Source organism: Bipolaris maydis, assembly GCF_028858645.1.
Source record: "Bipolaris maydis strain C4 unplaced genomic scaffold PSV08scaffold_8, whole genome shotgun sequence".
Taxonomy (NCBI): domain Eukaryota; kingdom Fungi; phylum Ascomycota; class Dothideomycetes; order Pleosporales; family Pleosporaceae; genus Bipolaris; species Bipolaris maydis.
The window spans coordinates 1,366,517-1,386,281 of NW_027093864.1; the positions used below are offsets into that span (position 1 = coordinate 1,366,517).

Here is a 19,765-nt window from a genome sequence, read left to right on the forward strand (position 1 = left end):
TCAGCCACAGGACGGGGCGCAGCACTGTCGCCCAACAAGGCTCAGGCGTGACGCTGCTGGAAGGCTCGACGGTTCTGGTTCAGCCACGGCCCAGACCATTACTCCACACTCACCTTTCCACTCACCAGACCCGCCGCCATCCACGGCTATACAAAGCACACTCCACCTGGTTGCCCTTCGCAAACCCAAACATCCTCACCCCATACCAAGGCTCCACCGACTTCGGTCCCTCCTCTCTCCCTAGTCCTCCTCACCTTTCTCCTTCAGTCACCGCACGAATGCTAGAAGGCAGCATGACGTTCAAGTCGGTGTCGACATCGGGCTCAGAGTCTAGTAAGGCAAGCTCGCTGTTCGACCTGAACGAAAATGGCAAAAAATCCATCCTTGTATACAAGTATCGCTCTGGTGCAAAAGGCCTAGAGTTTAAGACAGAGGGCGAGCTCTGCGCCGAGCTTGATAATGGTGAGTGCTGCCTAGCCTCCATCCATCTGCCTGACATGGTGACTCTAACGCTAGCAAACCAGACCCCTCGTTACCATTTCTACGTGTTACAAGAAAGTCTATACCCCGCGGCAACAGTCGGCTCGACATCCTCAACGAAGATCTACTATCGCCCGCCGAGCGCGAAAAGTACGCAGCGAAACCCACCCTCAAGGCTTCCGTCGCCAACGTAGGCCTGCCTACGCTGGCAAGGTGGAAGCACATGATACTAGGCAGCTACGACGACCTATACATTGTCTCACGGTTACATACCCCTTCGCCCGAAGCAAGCAAAAACAATAGTCCAGAAACCAGCCAGCATGTTAGTCCTGCAGGCACGTTCCCTAATGAGGCGCTGCATGATCGGGATGCCTAGTGGTTGTGCGTGCCGCTCAGCTCACGCCCTCTTTTACAACTATACGTTTGGTCCGCTTACGATTTATCTTCGATACCCGCCGAGCATGGCTTTGGGACTTGGCGCTAGTTGGAGTTTATGGTATCCTCGCGATACATGGTTGAATATGTTGGTATCTTTAGTTTCTCTTTGGAAGGGTGCTAGAATTAGCCCTCTTAATGAAAATCCCATGAGCCACGGCTCTCCTCCTACGTATGACTGCGACCAAGCTTGCAAAAACAAAGTGATGACTGCATTAGCAAAGCTCATGTGAGACAGCAACAACAACAACAAGAAGCCAGACAAGGGTCGTCGTTGTGTCGAAGCCTGACACGGCATGGTCAGAAAGCAAACAGAGCCATTGTTTCGACAGTGGATCCTTGCATGCCCAAATAAGAACATGGTTTGAGAACATGGGATCGCAGCAAAAGAGCCGAGCGCAATGCCAGTCCAGTCCACAAGACGCAGGCATGATCTAGAGGCTCAAGGCGGCTGCTTTCGTGTACGATATAGTACGTAGTTTGCATCGAGATGTTCTGGTGATGCCATGTCCAGCGCCAGCAAACTTGGCAGTCTTTCCATTTCAGAATGCGCCCGCATCTGCAGGCAAATGACGTCTGTGAGAGGGCGCAACAGAAAGCTTTTTTTCTCATTTTTACCGCATGGAAGCAGACTGCCTGTTGTATTGATTTCACGTGGGAGCATCGGGCCTTCTCAATGGCTACATGCCACGGCAGACCCGTTTCTGTCTCCATCAGACGGCGCTAGGGGCCCGGAGCTCCACCAGGCAGGCACTGGTACGCGGGGAGCGTCACTCTTGGGTCGGAACTTTTGATGGGGCCCTGCATTGATGCATTGAAGCTTCGACTGCCCTTTTGCATCTCCAACACACCACCTTCACTTCTCTTGGCTAACTTTGCGGTGCCTGTTGATTGCCCGCTTCTCACACAACATGAGGTTTGTCCGCTATGCCTGTCCCCCAGCAATGCTCGCGCATGCCTTGTCCAATCGTCGCATCGCGTAAATGATGTCAACGGGAGCTAATGCGCGTTTGCAGGTTCGGCCAGCAACTCAAGCAATCGCTCAACAAGCAGTGGGTCTTCTACTACATCGACTATGAAGGCTTGAAGAACTCGCTGCGCGTTCATCACGTCTGGGACGAGAAGTCGGAGCAGAGCTTCGTCGAACAGCTTGAGAAAGAGCTCGACAAGGTCTACACGTTCCAGCGCGTCAAGGCCGAGGAAATCATTCGTCGCATCGCAGCATCGGAGAAGGAGGTCAACGATGCAGTCGCGCGCGCCCAGCAGGATCCTGGGAACCCCGACAAGTACGAAGAGGACTTTGACCTGCTTGAGGAAGACCTAAGCGATATCATCGCCGACGTCCACGACCTCGCCAAGTTTACGCAACTCAACTACACGGGCTTCCAGAAGATCATCAAGAAACATGACGTATGTACAGAATGCATATTGTATGGTCTGGTGCTAATTTGACTCAGAAAAACACCAGCTGGTTCCTCAAGCCCGTCTTCGCCGCCCGCCTCAAGCGTAAGCCTTTCTTCCAAGACAACTACGACTCATACGTCGTCAAGCTATCAAAGCTCTACGACATTGTCCGCACTCGAGGAAACCCGGTCAAGGGCGATTCTTCAGCAGGAGGAAAGCAGCAGAACTTTGTGCGACAGACGACCAAGTACTGGGTGCACCCAGACAATATCCTCGAACTGAAGCTCATCATCCTCAAGCACCTGCCTGTGCTCGTCTTCAACCCTAACAAGGAGTTCAACGAAGAGGATGCTGCCATTACGTCCATCTACTTTGACAATACAGAAACGTGGGAGCTGTATGAGGGTCGATTGAAGAAGACTGAGGGTGCGGAAGCCATCCGACTACGTTGGTATGGAGGTATGTCAAGCGACACCATCTTCATTGAACGCAAGACACACCGTGAAGACTGGACAGGAGAAGAGTCGGTCAAGGCACGATTCAAGCTCAAGGAGAAGAATGTCAACGCATACCTTCGTGGTGAGCTTAGGCCAGAGCAGATCTTTGAGAAGGAACGCAGAGAGCAAAAGAGACCTGAAAAGGATATCGCCTCCGACGAGCAGCTGGCACGAGAGATCCAGTACCGTGTGCTTACCCGCAAGCTTGAGCCCGTCACACGATCCTTCTACCACCGAACTGCCTTTCAACTCCCCGGAGACGCTCGTGTCCGTATCTCACTTGACACTGAGCTCACCATGACCCGTGAGGACAACCTGGATGGAAAGACGCGCTCTGGTGACAACTGGCGTCGTACCGACATTGGTGTGGACTGGCCTTTCAAGCAGCTGCCCAAAGAGGACAAGGAGCTCTTCCCCTATGCTGTCCTCGAAGTTAAGCTACAGACTCAGGCCGGAGGTGAGCCACCCCAATGGATCAGGGACCTTACTTCATCGCATCTGGTCGAGGCCGTACCCAAGTTCTCCAAGTACATTCACGGCACAGCCACGCTCAACCCCAAGCGCATCCACTTACTTCCATACTGGTACCCACAGATGGATGTTGATATCCGCAAGCCTGTCAGCCACAACTTCGGTATTGAACGGCCCGGTGCGAGCAACGACATCAGCACCAGCGGCAACCTGGATGATGACGACAGTGAAGACGAGGATCTGGCCGCTGGCCTTCCCTCTTCCAATGGCAACCAGGATGACGATCGGTTGAGGAGGCTGCGCGAAGCTAGAGACACCATGGAACAGAATGAGATGGCGAGAGCCCGTGATTACGGTACTCTGACCAACGGCAACGATCCCAATGTGCTTGATATCGAAGAGCGAGTTGCCGCTAGACGCACAACCGACAACGATTACCCGATTTACGATTCGGACAGCGATGATGAAGACGACGACTTTGAGGCTGCCAGGAGAGAGGGGGGTCTGCGCTATGCCCGAAAGTGGGTTGAGCGAACCGCCTCGAAGGTAGGCAGTGTAGTTCTCAACACGGTCGTGGCGATTATTCCAAAGCCAACACCAACCGATGTTGGGGATGGAGGCTTCACACTCGGCGTACCCAGCTGGAAACAACGGGGAGAGGTGAAGCGCTTCAAGGCTCCAAAGGGCAAGCGTAAGTTTTTGCAACGGATTCTGTTGGAGAGTATGACACTAACACCAACCAGGTATTCACGTTCCTGTGCGTGTTGAGCCAAAGGTGCAGCTAGCCACTGAACGTACCTTCCTCTCCTGGCTCGAATTCTCCATCCTCATTGGTTCCATTGCTGCCACGCTCCTCAACTTTGGTGACTCTCTTGCTTTTGCCGCTGCGTGGGCTTTCACCATTATTGCCTGCCTGGCCCTGTGCTACAGCGCTGGACTGTACATTTGGCGTGTCAACAAGATCAAGGAAAGGAGAGCGGTAACTTATCATGATCGATGGGGTCCCACGCTGCTTTGCCTTGGTCTGTTTTGTGCGGTTGCTGTCAGCTTTGGGTTCCGGCTTGGGAAGGGTGGTGATCATGGAAGTCTCAAGGGTGGGATGAAGGGTTAAGCCGGGGATTGTCCGGGGGAAATGCCCGGGGATTCTTGTACATGGTGGGGGTCGGGGTTTGTGTTGTGTTGACTCCGAAAGAAAACGGATGGATTGCAAGGTTAAAAAAATCGCTTTCATTTTTCTTTACTCCGCGTTGTTGTGGGAGCGAACCATTGCTGTTTTTTTGTTTTATTTTATTTTTACTTTCTGGTTTTTTCTGTCTGGCATTACTGAGCGAGCGAAGGTGTGTGTACGAAAAGAAGAAAAATGTAGTTAATGTGTATGACTGTTGTCTCAATGTCTGTTATTTTTTTTCTCTTCGCCTTACAACTGGCTGTTTTGTTCTTGACTCCTTTGGACTATCTGCGCATCACATACACACACTAGAGATTGGAAATTGTAACTTCCAGTTTGTAGCCTGTACAACTAAATCGTGTACTTTTGGTACATGGATATATATTGGGTATCGTAAAAGTCTTATCTCATAACCGGCATTCGTTCAGTTCCCCCCCCCAAGGATATTGGACACACCGGCCACACAATCCCTCTTAATACCCACTAAGATGATGTTTTTCCCCAAAACCAAAAAAAAAACGCCGACAATGCAAAAATGTGTTCATCCGTCAAACGGGACTACATATCTGCCTCAGGCTCCATGTCCCTCGGCTCTTTTGGTTCCTGCGACTCGTGGAATTGTATAGCATCATCAATGTAGCTTAATACCGCGGCTAGGCTGTCCTCGTCCTGAACGTCAAGTTTGAGGAAGGAGACCATGCTGAAGCCGTCAATGAGCTCCGCAACCGCCTTGTTGAGCCTGTGAAACGACGAACCGCTCATCAAGCTCTCCGTCGAGGCCGGGTCTCTATATTTGCTCTCTTCCTCAGGCGACGTCTTCTTGCGCGCGGGGTCGTCGTCAATAAGGTCTGCGTCGACGTCGATGAAGCGCTTAAGGTCGCGCTTAGCGACTTGGCCCTTGACCAGATCCATCTTACTCAGTGTATTGATATGGGGCATTTCGAGCATCATCATGGCGCTCATGGCGGATAGGGTGCCGGAGAAGAACTTGGGACGGTCGACGACAAAGGTGGCTTCGAGGAGGTAGGTGGCGCACATGCGCATGTTGAGCGAGCCCGACATGAGATGCTTGACCAGGCCCGGCAGTATGGGGACGTGCGTGTAGAGCTCGATCTGGCCGGGCATGTCGAAGACGATGAGGTAGTCGTCGGTGACTTCCTCGAGGGGATCGGTGAGCCAGTCGAGGTTTTCCATGAGGAACTCGAAGCAGTAGATGAGGCCGCCATTGGGGCCGAGGCTCATCTCGTCCATGACATCCTCGAGGCTGATGAGGTCCTTGATGTCGAGGTCGGGCTCAAAGGCAAACTCCTCGGCGGCCGGGTCGAGGTTGACGTAGAAGCACGGACGCTTGGTGTTTTGGAGGTGCTGGATCAGAGCGGTGCAGAAGGTCGACTTGCCCGCGCCGGCCGGGCCCTGTGAGCGGTCAGTGTGTCCGAATGGCGGTCAGGTCGTGGGGGAGGGGGGCGGTTACCATAACCAGGGTGCCATACTTGCTCATTGTCGCAGTCGGGATGGGTTGATGGTAACGCGCGTCATGCGGCTGGTCGAAACGTCGAGGCGGGCGCGGCGGGATACTTTTCTGCCGCGAGGGCGGTGGGGGCGGAGTGTGGAGTTTGTGTGGTTGGCTGGGCGTGGCTAGGGCGGCAGTCGCTGTCTGAAGGCGAGGGGGACAATGGCGTGCTCCTAACGCTGGGCTTAGTGCTAGTGCGGCAGTCGCAGTTCGGCCTTGGGCTGCGCGCTTTAACATGGCCCTGCACGTTTTTTTCGGCAATCATTTTGGGACAGACGGCCCATTCTGCTGCTGCTTAAATCCACTCCAGCCCCTCGACTCCCCCCTCCTTCTCTTCTCCTTCACTCACCCTTCTTCTTCTTCTTCCGTCAATTTACACGCGGTCGCAAGTCCTACACTAGTTCTCCCTCCTTCTCCCCCCGCCTCTCCACACCCACCACAATGACTGTCCCCAACGGCTCCGCAAAGGTACCCTCGACAGAAAGTCCCCGAACCACCCCGCCATGAGCCTAACATTTTTCCCCAGGGTAACACCTTCCTCTTCACCTCCGAGTCGGTCGGTGAGGGCCACCCCGACAAGATCTGGTACGTTCTACGTGTCTTTTTTGTTTCTCCCCCTCCGCTTCGGTCGGTCGGCGTATTTGCGGCACATGAAAGCCCCAAACTATACTCCGCCAGTCACTTCCCTCAGGCCGGCCATTGCTGACTCCCAACTATAGCGATCAAGTCTCCGATGCCATCCTCGATGCCTGCCTCAAGGAGGACCCCCTCTCCAAGGTCGCCTGCGAGACGGCCGCCAAGACCGGTATGATCATGGTCTTTGGTGAAATCACCACAAAGGCACACCTCGACTACCAGAAGATTATCCGCAATGCCATCAAGGACATTGGCTACGACTCTTCGGACAAGGGCTTCGACTACAAGACGTGCAACGTCCTCGTTGCCATTGAGCAGCAGTCGCCCGACATTGCTCAGGGTCTCCACTACGAGGAGGCTCTCGAGAAGCTCGGTGCCGGTGACCAGGGTATCATGTTCGGCTATGCCACCGACGAGACCCCCGAGCTCCTTCCTCTGACCGTCCTCCTCTCCCACAAGCTCAATGCTGCCATGACCAAGGCCCGCAAGGACGGTTCCCTGCCATGGCTCCGACCCGACACCAAGACGCAGGTCACCATTGAGTACGCTCACGATGGCGGTGCCGTCATTCCCCTCCGTGTCGACACTGTTGTCGTCTCTGCCCAGCACAGCGAGGACATTACCACCGAGAAGCTCCGTGAGGAGATCAAGGAGAAGATCATCAAGAAGGTCATCCCCGCCAACATGCTTGATGACAAGACCGTCTACCACGTACGTCCTCCTTTAGCCTGCCTTCATACAAACATACCTGTGCTGACCTGTCCTAGATCCAACCCTCTGGTCTCTTCATCATTGGTGGTCCTCAGGGTGATGCTGGTCTTACTGGCCGTAAGATCATTGTCGACACCTACGGTGGCTGGGGAGCCCACGGTGGTGGTGCTTTCTCCGGAAAGGACTACTCCAAGGTCGACCGCTCTGCCGCCTACCTTGCGCGCTGGATCGCCAAGTCGCTTGTCAATGCCAAGCTGGCCCGCCGTGCGCTCGTCCAGCTGTCATACGCTATCGGTGTCTCCGAGCCTCTTTCCCTGTTCGTTGAGACCTACGGCACCTCGGAGAAGTCCTCGGACGAGCTTGTGGAGATTATCCACAAGAACTTCGACCTCCGCCCCGGTGTCATTGTCAAGGAGTTGAACCTCATTGACCCCATCTACTTCCAGACCGCTAAGAACGGTCACTTCACCAACCAGAGCTTTACTTGGGAGAAGCCCAAGGAGCTCAAGTTTTAATTTCGTAATGCTCGACGCATAGAGTGGGATTGAATCAACTTCATCCTGCAAAGACTTAAGATTTATGATGACGACGACGACATCACATGAGAAAGATTTGCATATCTTTGGGAGGCGGGTAAAGAGCCTTTTCAACAAGTGTTTCACGGCGTCCAGGGCAAATTTTTTCACCCATGATACCAGCCCGTTAGTTCTTTCCAAAAAGTTAGATGCACGTTTCCTTTTCATATAGAGACAGCCTAGGGCAGGCTGTTAGATACAAAAGCTTCAACATTTAGGGGCAGTAGTGCGTTATCAACGCGCACGTTGGCCTTTTTGCGGCACGCCGCATGTGGAGGACAGTCTAAGGACTACCAGATTAGGAGAAATCAAATATGAGTCTGAGCGTCTGCTCTGGGCTAATACCTCAGCGCAGACGGGTCGGGCGCTTTACCAAGCCACATACAAACATGGTGCCAGTTCCCAATGATTGTGATGCATATGTTATGACAAGGCATTATCATCTAACCCTAGTTTGTATGTACTTGCATTCGATAGGAACGGATTCGGATAGTAGACACGGGTATGTGTTACCAAATAAGCCGCCCGGACTATATATTGTCTCCAAGTGCAGCACACTTGCCATGTCCACTCCATAATCCAAGGAGTAAAGTTTCTTAAATGAAAGGAAATGCAGTAGTAACACATAATCAAAGAAAAAAAAAACCCTACTCCGAGACCCTTGTGATACCCGCAAGACTACATGGGCCGGCCCCACGTGCACCCGTCACACAACCGTCCCTTCCTGTCCTATCTCAAAAAAAAGAGGAGTTTGAGTTACAGCGACAACCACGGGGGGGTAATAAGCGGGCGGTGGCTGCTGCTGCTGCTGCGGCGGCGACAACGGGACCCTGCATATTTCTTAATACTTAACCAACTAACTACTTTTTTTTAAAAAAAAATTATTATCCCGTAGTACTTGGGCCCCCTCCCCCTCCCTCTCCCCTAGCTAGAAAAAGTAAGGGTGGGTGGTGGGTATGTCACACGTTACATGTGTATACTACATTAAACCGCGTGACACTACTCCGAACTCCGGGCATTTTTTCTTTCTCTGTCTCTGTTCGGGCTCTTTTTTCGGTGGGTATTTTTTTTGTGGGGGGGGGGGGGGGGGGGAAGTGCAAGGGTGATGGAAGGGGGGATCCTAGTAAGCAAGACCGGTAAAAGACGAGTGAGATTCAGGATTGCAAGACACAGGTGTAATAGAGAAAGGGTTTTTTTTTCTATTGAATTCTCTTTTGGGGGATATAAACACGAGGATTGGAAAGGGGAAAGCAAAATGTAGCCGAAAATACCCGGTCCGATGTTTATCTCATGCAATTGAATGGACCATAAGAGGACCAAGAGTTTCATACCTATGTACATAAATGGTTGCTTCCTTCCCCCCCACCCCCCAGAGCGGAATTGATATGAATAATGTTATAAGCCGTAGATGTATAAAAAAAAGTTCCCTTACTTCAAAACCTTACTCTTCTTCGAACTTCTATATGTTCTATTTGTTTTCATCATGGTATGCATGCAATCCATCAACAAGCTTACACTTCACCAGCAAATACACTGCCACTGCCTACACTACCACCTAAATCCCAGTAGTTCCTTGCCGAGTTCCCGCTGCGCTTGCTCTTCTTGGTGCTTTGGCTAGCGCAGCTACTGCTACTCCTCAACTTGCCCTTTTCCCTCAGTCCAGCTGAGACCGATGGCGGCGAGTAGTATGTCGAGTACCGTCTCGACGATGACTCCCTTTTGGTTTGAGCAGCGGACGACGTCGGGAGTCTAGCATCGGTCGTCGTCCTATCGACCAAAGGGTGGTGCTGGCGGATGATTGCTGCTCGGCGTGCTGAGCTCATGTTGTCGTCTTTTGTCCCTCCCGACCGCGAGGCACTGGCTGTGCGGGCAGGCGGTGGGGGAAGCGAAATGCTCGACCGCCGGGAGGAAAAGCGTTTGATGAGAAAGTTGAAGATCATTGTGACGTCAATCTCACGCTCCCAATACTCGCGCTCACGGGCAAGCTCTTCGGCAATGTCGGGTGTGGGGATGGGAGTTGCAACAGATGAATCTAACAAGTCATCGTCATTGGGCTCTTCTTCAATCCCCCATAACGAGGCTTCGCTATAGGTATGGGATGCTTGGGCTTGAAAAGTAGGGGCGAACTGGGCTGATGCAGGTAATGTGGTCGGCTGAGAACTTGCTGGTCGTGAGGATGTGGTGTCGGATGCGAGGGTCGTGTTAGATCTTACCGGTGTAAGACCTGCATAGTCTGGTATTGATTGTGTTTGTTGATATGTAGAGAAAGCTCCTGGGTGCTCAGAAAGCTGGTTGACCAAGGTTCCCAGCTCCACGGCTACCCGTTCAAGTAGCTTCGTCTGCCAGGCATCATCGGAAAACTGCGAGGCATCGATTCCTGCATCTTCCAGAGCTTTATCCGCGGAGAATTCAGTAGGTGTGCCAGGGGTGGGTGTTGGTGATTCGTCTGATATTGTCTCTCCGAATATGACTGAGAGTGTGTTGTCGTCAAGACCAATGAGATCGCGAATCACCCGTCGAGTTATCCGTTGCCAGAATGTAAGGCTCTCAGGACTTTCTTCAGATGAGTCGCTCTGTGCATCAGAGACCGATTGGGCCTGCTGCAGAACTGCACCCGATGGTTGTTGGGGTGCATTGGTGCTTTCTCTCCGACTCCGCGTAGTACTAACCATGCTCATTCGCCGTCTTCGCCTTGTTTCCCTCTCAATCTCCTCCAACAAGGCTTTGCTTTGCTCTAACCGCCACCTCTCAATACGCTGCCGCTTCTCCTGCTCCGTCGTCATTTCGTCGGTATCATCGAGTATGGTCAAATGTCGCTGCACACTCGAGCGCCGTCTGACTAGTCGCCTCCGTGAGCGTTCAAAGTGCCACATGTGTTCTTGCATAGTCGAGTCTGGTTTGAATTCGCCCAGCCCATCATGGGTTGGAAGCACGGTATCTCCACTTTCCTGCAGTCTGCTCACTGGGGCACCGTATTCAGATGGTTCATGGAAAGCATGCAGGCCATCATCGAGACTATCAAGTTCCTCCTCTGTGCCAAAAGACGTGCCGACATCGTCGTCCTGCGAGCGAGCGACTGTCTCGAGTGAGCCAAACTCACTGAGGCGCGACAGGCCAGCTGTTCGCGGTGTTCGCTCAGTCGAGGTGGTGTGTGTGCGGGTGGTGGTTGAGGGAGCGGGGGGCGAGAAGAGAACCCACTCCTCTGATTGCTCGAGAGACGTCTTGACTTGGGGCAAGGCGGATGTGGCTTCGTCGACGCGTTCTGGGCCATGGTAGGAAGTTTGGCGGCCGCTCTGTGGCCTATGCTGCTGTAAGAAGGCCATAGTGCGGTAGGCCTAGTTTGGTGTCCAAGTTTGTTGGTAGTGGCGACGAGGGAGTCACGGCGTCAGGATCCAAGGCACGTGGACGTCGACCAGATGGGGGGGAGCGATGATCGGGTTGGCGATGTGCTGCTGAGACTTGAGGAGGCGGACGGTGCAGTGGGATGAGCACGTCGCCCGGACAGCAGGTTCTTTGTGTTATCAAAGTGGTGGTCGCATGCCCCCCTTGCGGGCTTCAGCTGCGTTAGCGGAGCGAGGGGAGAGTGCAGGTGTATGATGTACAGATGGCGCTATGGCGGCGCTAGTGCCAAACAGGTTGTTTACTGCAGGCGTAAGCGGTGGATGATCTGGCGCAATTCTCGGGAAGCGCGCGGGGATCCTGTGACCCAGAAACAAAACTCAGAGGCAGAAGAAAAGGAGACGTGGCGATGGCACGGGCGGAGCTGAAGCTGACGCGATGCAGGCCGGCGTGCTTGGGTGTTGGGTCGAGTGCATGCACGTCTGTGAGCATGTATGTATGTCTGTATGTGGTATGCGGTTGGGAAGGCGTAGGGCCGCCGCGCTGATAAGATAACGACGACATGCGCCTACTTTAGAGGTCCCACCCCCGTCTCTGACGGCGGCCAAACACAAATTGTTCGACTGATGACGAGATGCGCCAACGATTACTCACTTGCGGCATGCTCCTTTGCTCTGCGCTGGATTCGCCTGTCCGAAGAAGGGCCAGCCCCGTCTGCCCCCGACTCAATGGGTGTTGTCGGGCGCCAGACCTGGGGCCATGGAGAGGACTAAAAGACGTCACGCAATCGCCCATGCCCGCGCGTCCTCGTGCAAGTTGCAGATGTGCCCCCGAACTCCTCCTGGCTACCAGCCAATGGCTCACTCCAGGAAATCGCCCTGTTTGAGTGCCATGGGGGCCAGAGGCTGAGCTGACTAGGCAATCTGTTGCTTCCCGATATACCTACGAAAACACCGGTGACGACGTCAGATATCCCGAGTCTTTTCCGCACTAACCATGACACCTGTCTCGGCGACTTTCGCCCGCTAAACTTTCTCTGCTCAGCAACACCAGTGAATGTAGTATGACATACCCTCGTAACGAACCTCAATTTTTTTTCTGGAAACATTTCCCCTGACTCACTCAGAGGCAAACACTTTGCTTGCAAATCTCGGCCTTGGTATGCGTGCTCCGACAAAGGGCAGCTTTAATTATAGAACAAGAAAAAGGTTCATTTGCGCGTACGGGGGCTACGTATGTAGGTATCTCAAAACAATGCCAGCGTGGTGTAGTAGTACAGATGCAACAAAAACGCCTTGCAGCTATCCAATGAGTGTAAACAAAACGCGTCCCAATCAATCATTCCGGTCGTCATGGCTTCAGTCTTCAAGATGCAGAATCATACTCTGCTCCAAAAATGCGTTTAGCGTCTTCTTCGCTCATCTCCTCTCCCTCACCAAGCTCGGCCCACGACTTGACAATATTCGACCTCTCTCCAGCACGTCTCTTAAGAGTGCATTCGCCGTTGCCTTGACAAATCTCTTGCCGTCCAAGGTTCTTGAAACGAGGCCCCAACGGCCCATTGACGTAATGATATTGGCCCAAAAAGCGGTATTGTCGGGGGTCGCTAAGTGGGTAAAATTTGTCGCCCCAGTGGCCAGCAAAGTAGAACCACGATGTCGGCGCGACGGGGTTGAGGTTAGATGAGACAAGTCGGTCCGTTCGATAGTTGTACTTGTACGAGTACATGTTGAGTACAGGGTCCCAGAGAGGACCACGATCAGTAACGTCGTGCAGAATGCCACCTGGCAGAACATATGGATGAGTGCCTTCGGTCGCATACATGGCGTGGGTTCCCGTGGCAGAAAAGCCGATAGGCTAAATATGTGTCAGCCTAAGTCATTACATTGTGCCTTGCATTAACTTACCCTCTTCCCGCTCTTCTCTACAGCGTCCCAGGCATACGCTTCACCAAAACTATGTTCACTAAAGAACACTGCCTTTGGTTCGCCGTGGTGAAACCGGACCACCGTGTGTTCCCAGTCACCCACATGGTTGCCGAAACGCACGTTGAAGACTGCATTGCCGAGGTTGTAGCTGTAGAAGAAGAACCAGAAAGCGTCGACAACTCCGTCGCCCTTGTCTACCACGACCAATGGCACGGGTGCATCGCTGCGCCCACCTACGACCCTCTTGCCCTTGTACTTGCGGCGCACACGACGCAGTTCTGGTCGCCAATACCTGTCATCCTCATCGGCGTCGTCGACAAGTTCGTCGCCCTCGGGTGTACTTGTGGGAATGGGCCCTCCAGGAGCTGATGGGTCAGGCCGAATGCCACCTCGCCCTTTGGTATCACCCTTGCCGACGTGCCACCAACTCGACTTCTTGCTTTCCTTGTCTTCTGTGAGATGCCCTTTGGCTCCACCATCATGCTTCGGGTCATTGTCATCGTCGTCTCCGTTTCCTGGTACGCTGGGAATATTGTACTCTGCACCCAGCCACGCCGGGTGATCCTCTACATTGTCATCGCTCTGCAGATACACAAATCTGCCCCACTTGTTAAGTTGCCCAAGATTACTGATGGTTGGGTGGTCACTTTGGGCTTGGATAGGCGTGTAGTTCAGATGAGGCGTCGTATGCACCAAATGGTCAGCCATATCTCCTGGCCAGTATTCTTCTCCCGAGAACAGGTGTATCAGAGGCGCATGGTCTATAACGTATTGTGGGATCTCGAGCTCGGGATCTGGCTTGTAGTCTGCGGGAATGACCCGCGCGTCTTTCCAGAAATCGTTCAGGTCCGTCTTGTCCGACTCCTCTATAATGACCGTCTGGCCTTGTGTATCGGATGCTGCAGTAGTCCAGTGTGCTTGGTTCAGATGCGCCAGGCCACATATCCCAAACCAACTGCACGCTTTGCGATCTAGCCAAGATTTTGACGATGCAACCCATTCGGTTTCATCTGCGCGCTCATCCCCGGGTGTCAACTTGTCGAACAGGAAATCCTGGTAAAAGTGCGAAAGCGTGAACAATCCGAACAATGCGCCTCCAGCGGCAGCAACAGGTTTCCTGCCCTTCATCTCAGTCTCCTTCTCGCTCAGCGAGCTCTCAACGCCAGCGCCAGATGTGTGAGCCTGCTCAGACGAGTCTTGTCGCAAAGGATCTGTTATAGGGATGTCGATGGTAGGAATGAGTTCTTCGTCGCGTACGCCTTGCGCAGCATCTGGCTTCTGGATCGGAGTATCGGAGGAGTACGTTGCTACGGGAGGGTATTCAGGTAGATCAGCCTCGGGCGTAGGAAGCAACGAAGGCAGGGCTGCTTGTAGTGGAACCTGCACTCCACCATGATGCAAGTACGGAACGAGTGGCACTGACTAGTTAGCTTTCATCCGTAAGCTCCGAATAAAGACGCCACAGCGTAATCCCGTACGGAATATCTGAAGCCGGTACTGCCGGTATGCTGACAAAGAAGCTGCGGGTGACAGGTATGATTGCCATGAACAGCAGTGGATCAGCCTCGCGCTGGGCAACGCAGGGAACAGCCGCAATGATGAGCGACGCTGTAACTGCGAGAAGGCCCACCAGGGCTGGATTTGAGCTAATGGCACGCTCGAAATCCGGCGGGGAACGGACACGGCGGAAGGTACTGATGGCCCGAAACGGTGTTGTATGGCCGGACTTGGGCGGGAGCAGACTTACTGATGGAAAGTAGATAAGCGCAGGCAGCCGATTGGCGCTAGAGCCACGTCGGGGAGATGCACAATGGTTAGTAAAAGAATGCGATCAATATATATCAAGCAGGAACGTATGCAGTAGATGTTTTGTGCAGAGTGGCGCACAGTGGTGGTTGAAGCGTTCTGGATGGTTGCCGGCTGGGCGTACGTCGTCAGCGCTAGCTGGGGACGATGCGGGAGGCCTCGGTAGGCAAGCGGCTCTCCATGCCATGAACCTAGCATCCAGGCACGGCCTATCGATACAACACGTTATCGATAGAGAAGCCATGTGTGCAGGTCGTGCAGGTTGTGCAGTCTGTTCTGTGTCCCTGTATAGCCAGCCTGGCTGTGGACGGCACATCAACACGTCAGACGTGGCCTCACTTGCGGGCAGCCATCCTGTGCTGCACCCAGTTGCAACGCGAGACGCATGCAGATGCAAAAGACTTCTCTACCCTCCATAGAACAGGACATGTCGTTGACCATCCATCCTAGTGCAATGCATGCTGTATGCACGCCCAACTTTAGGCTCATTCCCCGCCCTTCCGCAGCTCAGTGCCAAAAAGACATGCATGGCGCTGAGACATACAGGCTCAGCCCGGCATAAACGCAAAAAAAGAATAGTTGTCTCCGCTCCCAGAATCGAACTAGGGACCTTTCGATTACAATTGCAATTACAGTCGAACGTGATAAACCAACTACACCAAGCGGAGTTGTACGACTTTTCAGCCGTGCTTGGACTTGTGATGTGAGAAGCTGAGACAACAATGTTTATATTGCCAACAAAATTTCTGTGCCACAAATCCGAGCCAAAGATCGGTTCGAAAACTTCGGCTATAAATCACCATCTTCCAATGCCTTTCGACTGACCCCACTGCGCTGCATTTTCTATCACCTTGAGCTTTTGAACGCGCCCAGCACCATGACTAACATCGAAGATGACGAATGGGAGTACGAGTACGATGAGACCGAAACGGAGGACTTTTATATTCCCCTGGATCTTTCCAATGTTCCAGCAGCTCAGATCCCTATGGTGTCGCAAAGTAGGCCGGGCCATCCAACTTTGCTCAAAAGCCGACTGCGCGCGCTGAACGCAGCCCGAGGCCAGCCGGTCGAAGTCGCAGCCGGTGCAAATGCCCGACAAGAAACGGCCAACATGGGCGAAGTGCAAGTGATTGGACTGCACACGCCGAATCCATTGGTTATGTATAACGGCCAGTTGTTGAGTTGCCATTGGACCTCGACTATCGGAACCGACATGTTCTTCGTGAAACCGGATGCGGATGCGGACACGACCCAGCCATTACGATCTTTGCCATCGGTCGACTTGCTATCTCTGGGTTCTGCCAAATTGGTTGCAAAAGTTGGACGACTGCGGCCGCGCGATGATGTCAAGCACGCCGATGACGTGCAACAGCCGACTGAATATTTGCAAGGTGCGGGTAGTAGTTCAAGTCAGGCCGCTGTGACTTCCGGTGAAAGTGAAGGACAGCGATCCGGTGGCGAGGCCAAGCCAACGTCGACAAACTTTCTCGCAAGACTAAACGAGGCAAAATTGAAGAGAGGGGAGAAGTCGCAATTGGCAGTCTCCAAAACATCCGACGGGTCCCGCCTAGTTGCGGAGAAAGCAGATGTTGTGGCCGGAGCCTCGTCGCAAGAAAACGGCGACACGGCCATGGGAGGCGTATGAAAAATACGGAGCAGAGAGAACAAACCCGGGGAATTGTGCGGCATATCAGCTCCTCGCTGAAACAAGGGGACATTCGTCACAACTTGTCAAAGGTGCTCCCTGACATCACTGAGCAGCGAAGTGGCTAAGATTGACGTTTGCAGCCTGACTGGAAGTACTTAGCAAAATGCTTGTTACGTGAATGACGTGGGAGGGTAACATCATTGGGAACGAGCCCTTGAGCAGACCACTGCGGGGCTTTGATGTATTGCGGCTTCCTCCCGCCTCCGAGAGTCAGGGTCTTCGTCCTGGCAGGACCAACCCTGGACATCTGCATTTGGGATGCATGAGCAAACAGCTTCTGCGAAAATGTGCTGTAGACACTGCGTCGCTCGCCTATTATCCTAATATCTCATTCAAGATTCATCCCAGACCTATCCCCTATAATCCTCCCCTACGTATTGTTCATGCAGAGACCTGTAGACAGACGGAATGTGGAAACCATAATTGATCAGGCGTTGGAAATAGCCAAAGTGAAGGGCCGCTATTTGCAGTGTACAGCTGATGAGAGCAATGAGTACTTGGAACGCATCGAGGACAATATACACCAGGCACAGGATGACAGTATCATATCTGAAGACACTGAAAGAACAATCTCAGAAGAGGTGGCAGATTGGCTCGAGTCTCAGGAATGCGACGAGTTCTGGAAATCTAGACTACGGCAGCCGCGCTTGGTAGTAAGCGACATTACCCAAGTGTCTAGTTGGTATATCTGACCTTGTCAGATACCTAGTGCACTTCAGTTCGCCAGGCATATCAAAACAAGTGCTACTCTCCAAGTTGCGCCCTGCAGTGGTCTCATTTCATTCGAGGCGCTTTTACATTTGATCGCCTTAGAGTTACTAGCAGCTTGCTACACGTCATCATCAGGCTTAATCACAAGCTGTGTTCCTCATCTGGACCGACACAAGAATACAAAACCTACTACAGCACTGCGTTCATATTCGCAATCTCTGTTTTCTCCAGCTTTTAGTCGCCACGCTTGTCCATCTTCGGAAACAAGTTTTTGGCCAGGTCTTTTTATGGGACCGTCGCTCGAAGAGATAATAGCAGAGCACGATAGTCGTAGGCACCGTCGACAGAAATATCAGGAACATCATGTTTTGGATCTTTCTGGAACTGACTGGACAGATGGACCGCACCCAGAAGCGATGCGCATGGAGCTAGACAGCAAACTGTCAAAAGCCAGCTCGAGCTCTTCAATGGGACATGAGCCAGGGTTTCTCTCTCAGCTGGTATGCCAAACAGTAGTACCCAGGAGCCATCGACGGAAGTACATTGCCATGTTATTGGACAGAATGTCATCAGGGTGGAAGAGACAAAAGCAATAGTGGGCTGAGCTTAAGCCTCGTCAACATAATGACCAAACGTCCTCTCCTAAAATCACCAATGGGCGACCTCTACAGCCTACACCATCCGTACTTCGCCTTCGTCCTACACAATCTGCGCCATCAATTGCAGTAGAGGAAGATGTGTCCGCCAAGAATCCTTATGCCTCGAGGCGATGCAGCTCTGATCCATCTGATGGCACTCCTCTCACGCATCGCTTCCAGATCCCCGATATCCGGCGCATCTCAGAAACAACATATGGGAGTCAGTCTCATGATTCATCGACAACCGACTCCGTACGTGCTTGCGAACGTGGGGATCTTACAGTCGCTCATGATCACTTTGACGATACACCAGATGGCCCATATACAGCACGTCAGCAACAGAATCAGTGGAAGATCCTGCGTTGGCGACACAATGATACTAGTCTTCTATCCCCATCCGCTGTCCTCTTACGAATGAAGTCTACTCCGTCAAGCCAGACTGTTCCAGAGAGTGACTATTTTGGGCAGGCTCATATTGGTAGACGCACGACGGATGAGAAAGACGAGTGCGGGACTGTTGCAACGGAAGATGGCGGCACACGCTCTGTAATCAAAAATAGTATTGGAGCCCAACATTCCATGAAAGGGCCAGGCGACAGTGACAAATTGAACCAAAAGAAGCCAAGAAAGGTCAACGTATCATCAATGCGGGGATGTGAGTTTCGAACGCCGTCTCGAGGCAAAACAAGAGAAGAACTCGATCATTATTCTGCTAAGATAGGTTGGTAACGCCTTATGTTCATGGGGACGTTTTTGTAATCAGCAGCCTTAGCCTTGTTGTACAATTCAATCGTAAAGGCCGTCTCTCATAAAGATGACCTGTAAAATCTAAAGACCAAAGTATCTCTCATCCCTAGAATCGGGTTCTCAAAATCATTCTTCTTCCTTTCATGCAGCTTGAAGCCAACCTTTGTCAATACATTTTGACTTGAAACCAACTCCGGGTCCGTGTGTGCTTCTGCGTATTCGTATCTCGGTGCCAACCGCTTGCCATTGTCCGTGCAGCCATTGGTGCCGTTCCCGTTTTGTGTACTGCCGTTGCTTGACGGTCCATTTGCACCTTCATCCCGGTAATCTGCAATGCAATTGCCGGAATAGTGTTCGAAAAACATGGGCATGAACGCACGCAATGCTTCCGTGGCGTATCCTTTCCCCCAGTACGAAGCATTGAACATGTATCCTACTTCTGGTGCGCGGACAGCACCAATGAGGCCAATGACATGTGGACCATCGTGAGGCTCCAACAGGACGACTGCGAAATTCCAATTGTGTTCAACCTGGTGGCACTGCGAAGCTACTAGTTAGCCTACAAACATACCCCAAAAAAGCTATCCGAGGTAGGAAAATGCTTCTTACACCTTGTATCCATGCCTTTGTAGCTTCAATGTTGTCCGAGGGGAGAGTGGATGTATGTATCATGACCTCCGGATGCCTGCGCATCTCCAATACGTCATCTGCATCTTCGATGCGCAACGGGCGGAGCAGCAACCGTTCCGTCTTGACGAATAGCCCGGGGTCAACCACAACCATCTTTTTCGCAAGCTTCAGGAAGAAAGTGGTATCGAGAGCAATCTCATCATAATATATATTTGTTGGCACAGTGTGTGCGCGCATTTAAAAGAGTCAGATTGGCAGTCGTCTGTGGCACCCAGTTGGAACAACTGGCGGCGCACAGGGCTGAGCTGGTACCTTGTCATTGTAGCCTAATAAAAGAGAGCATTTGTTAGGAAAAAGGACGCTAAACCGGT

The 19,765-nt window shown here is 52.6% G+C and overlaps 8 protein-coding genes across 8 annotated transcripts; 4 read left to right on the forward strand and 4 right to left on the reverse strand.

The window, feature by feature from the left end:
* The first annotated feature begins 135 nt into the window (after positions 1 to 135).
* On the forward strand, positions 136 to 4,707 carry PSV08DRAFT_410299 (spx-domain-containing protein). Its single transcript, XM_066093853.1, has 5 exons — positions 136 to 462; positions 525 to 802; positions 1,942 to 2,325; positions 2,373 to 3,978; positions 4,031 to 4,707. Exons 1-5 carry the CDS (start codon positions 279 to 281, stop codon positions 4,396 to 4,398), a joined length of 2,820 nt encoding a protein of 939 aa, XP_065949043.1. The 5' UTR covers positions 136 to 278; the 3' UTR covers positions 4,399 to 4,707.
* Positions 4,699 to 5,979, reverse strand: PSV08DRAFT_305180 (GPN-loop GTPase). Its single transcript, XM_014218266.2, has 2 exons — positions 5,927 to 5,979; positions 4,699 to 5,868 (listed from the first exon to the last, which is right to left on the reverse strand). The coding sequence occupies exons 1-2, from the start codon at positions 5,951 to 5,953 to the stop codon at positions 5,014 to 5,016; spliced, it is 882 nt and encodes a 293-aa protein (XP_014073741.1). The 5' UTR covers positions 5,954 to 5,979; the 3' UTR covers positions 4,699 to 5,013.
* Positions 5,980 to 6,308: 329 nt separating this feature from the next.
* PSV08DRAFT_204130 (S-adenosylmethionine synthetase) lies at positions 6,309 to 8,271 on the forward strand. Its single transcript, XM_014218267.2, has 4 exons — positions 6,309 to 6,433; positions 6,492 to 6,550; positions 6,685 to 7,312; positions 7,369 to 8,271. The coding sequence occupies exons 1-4, from the start codon at positions 6,407 to 6,409 to the stop codon at positions 7,825 to 7,827; spliced, it is 1,173 nt and encodes a 390-aa protein (XP_014073742.1). The 5' UTR covers positions 6,309 to 6,406; the 3' UTR covers positions 7,828 to 8,271.
* An 884-nt stretch (positions 8,272 to 9,155) lies between these two features.
* Positions 9,156 to 12,119, reverse strand: PSV08DRAFT_410303 (uncharacterized protein; the record flags this gene model as incomplete). Its single annotated transcript, XM_014218268.2, has 5 exons — positions 9,156 to 9,346; positions 9,403 to 11,222; positions 11,662 to 11,708; positions 11,881 to 11,915; positions 12,091 to 12,119. The coding sequence occupies 5 exons, from the start codon at positions 12,117 to 12,119 to the stop codon at positions 9,316 to 9,318; spliced, it is 1,962 nt and encodes a 653-aa protein (XP_014073743.1). The 3' UTR covers positions 9,156 to 9,315.
* A 296-nt stretch (positions 12,120 to 12,415) lies between these two features.
* On the reverse strand, positions 12,416 to 15,389 carry PSV08DRAFT_224865 (uncharacterized protein; the record flags this gene model as incomplete). The annotated part of the gene is made up of 3 exons (XM_014218269.1): positions 12,416 to 13,083; positions 13,134 to 14,576; positions 15,300 to 15,389. The coding sequence occupies 3 exons, from the start codon at positions 15,387 to 15,389 to the stop codon at positions 12,592 to 12,594; spliced, it is 2,025 nt and encodes a 674-aa protein (XP_014073744.1). The 3' UTR covers positions 12,416 to 12,591.
* A 399-nt stretch (positions 15,390 to 15,788) lies between these two features.
* Positions 15,789 to 16,631, forward strand: PSV08DRAFT_362956 (uncharacterized protein). Its single transcript, XM_014218270.1, has one exon. It carries the CDS (start codon positions 15,838 to 15,840, stop codon positions 16,603 to 16,605), a length of 768 nt encoding a protein of 255 aa, XP_014073745.1. The 5' UTR covers positions 15,789 to 15,837; the 3' UTR covers positions 16,606 to 16,631.
* Positions 16,632 to 17,051: 420 nt separating this feature from the next.
* On the forward strand, positions 17,052 to 19,200 carry PSV08DRAFT_410305 (uncharacterized protein; the record flags this gene model as incomplete). The annotated part of the gene is made up of 3 exons (XM_014218230.2): positions 17,052 to 17,321; positions 17,370 to 17,879; positions 17,976 to 19,200. The coding sequence occupies 3 exons, from the start codon at positions 17,052 to 17,054 to the stop codon at positions 18,744 to 18,746; spliced, it is 1,551 nt and encodes a 516-aa protein (XP_014073705.1). The 3' UTR covers positions 18,747 to 19,200.
* Positions 18,705 to 19,548, reverse strand: PSV08DRAFT_305226 (GNAT domain-containing protein; the record flags this gene model as incomplete). Its single annotated transcript, XM_014218220.2, has 2 exons — positions 18,705 to 19,303; positions 19,374 to 19,548. Coding segments are annotated over 2 exons (655 nt in total), but the record flags the coding sequence as incomplete, so codon positions are not given.
* Between the last annotated feature and the right edge of the window lie 217 nt (positions 19,549 to 19,765).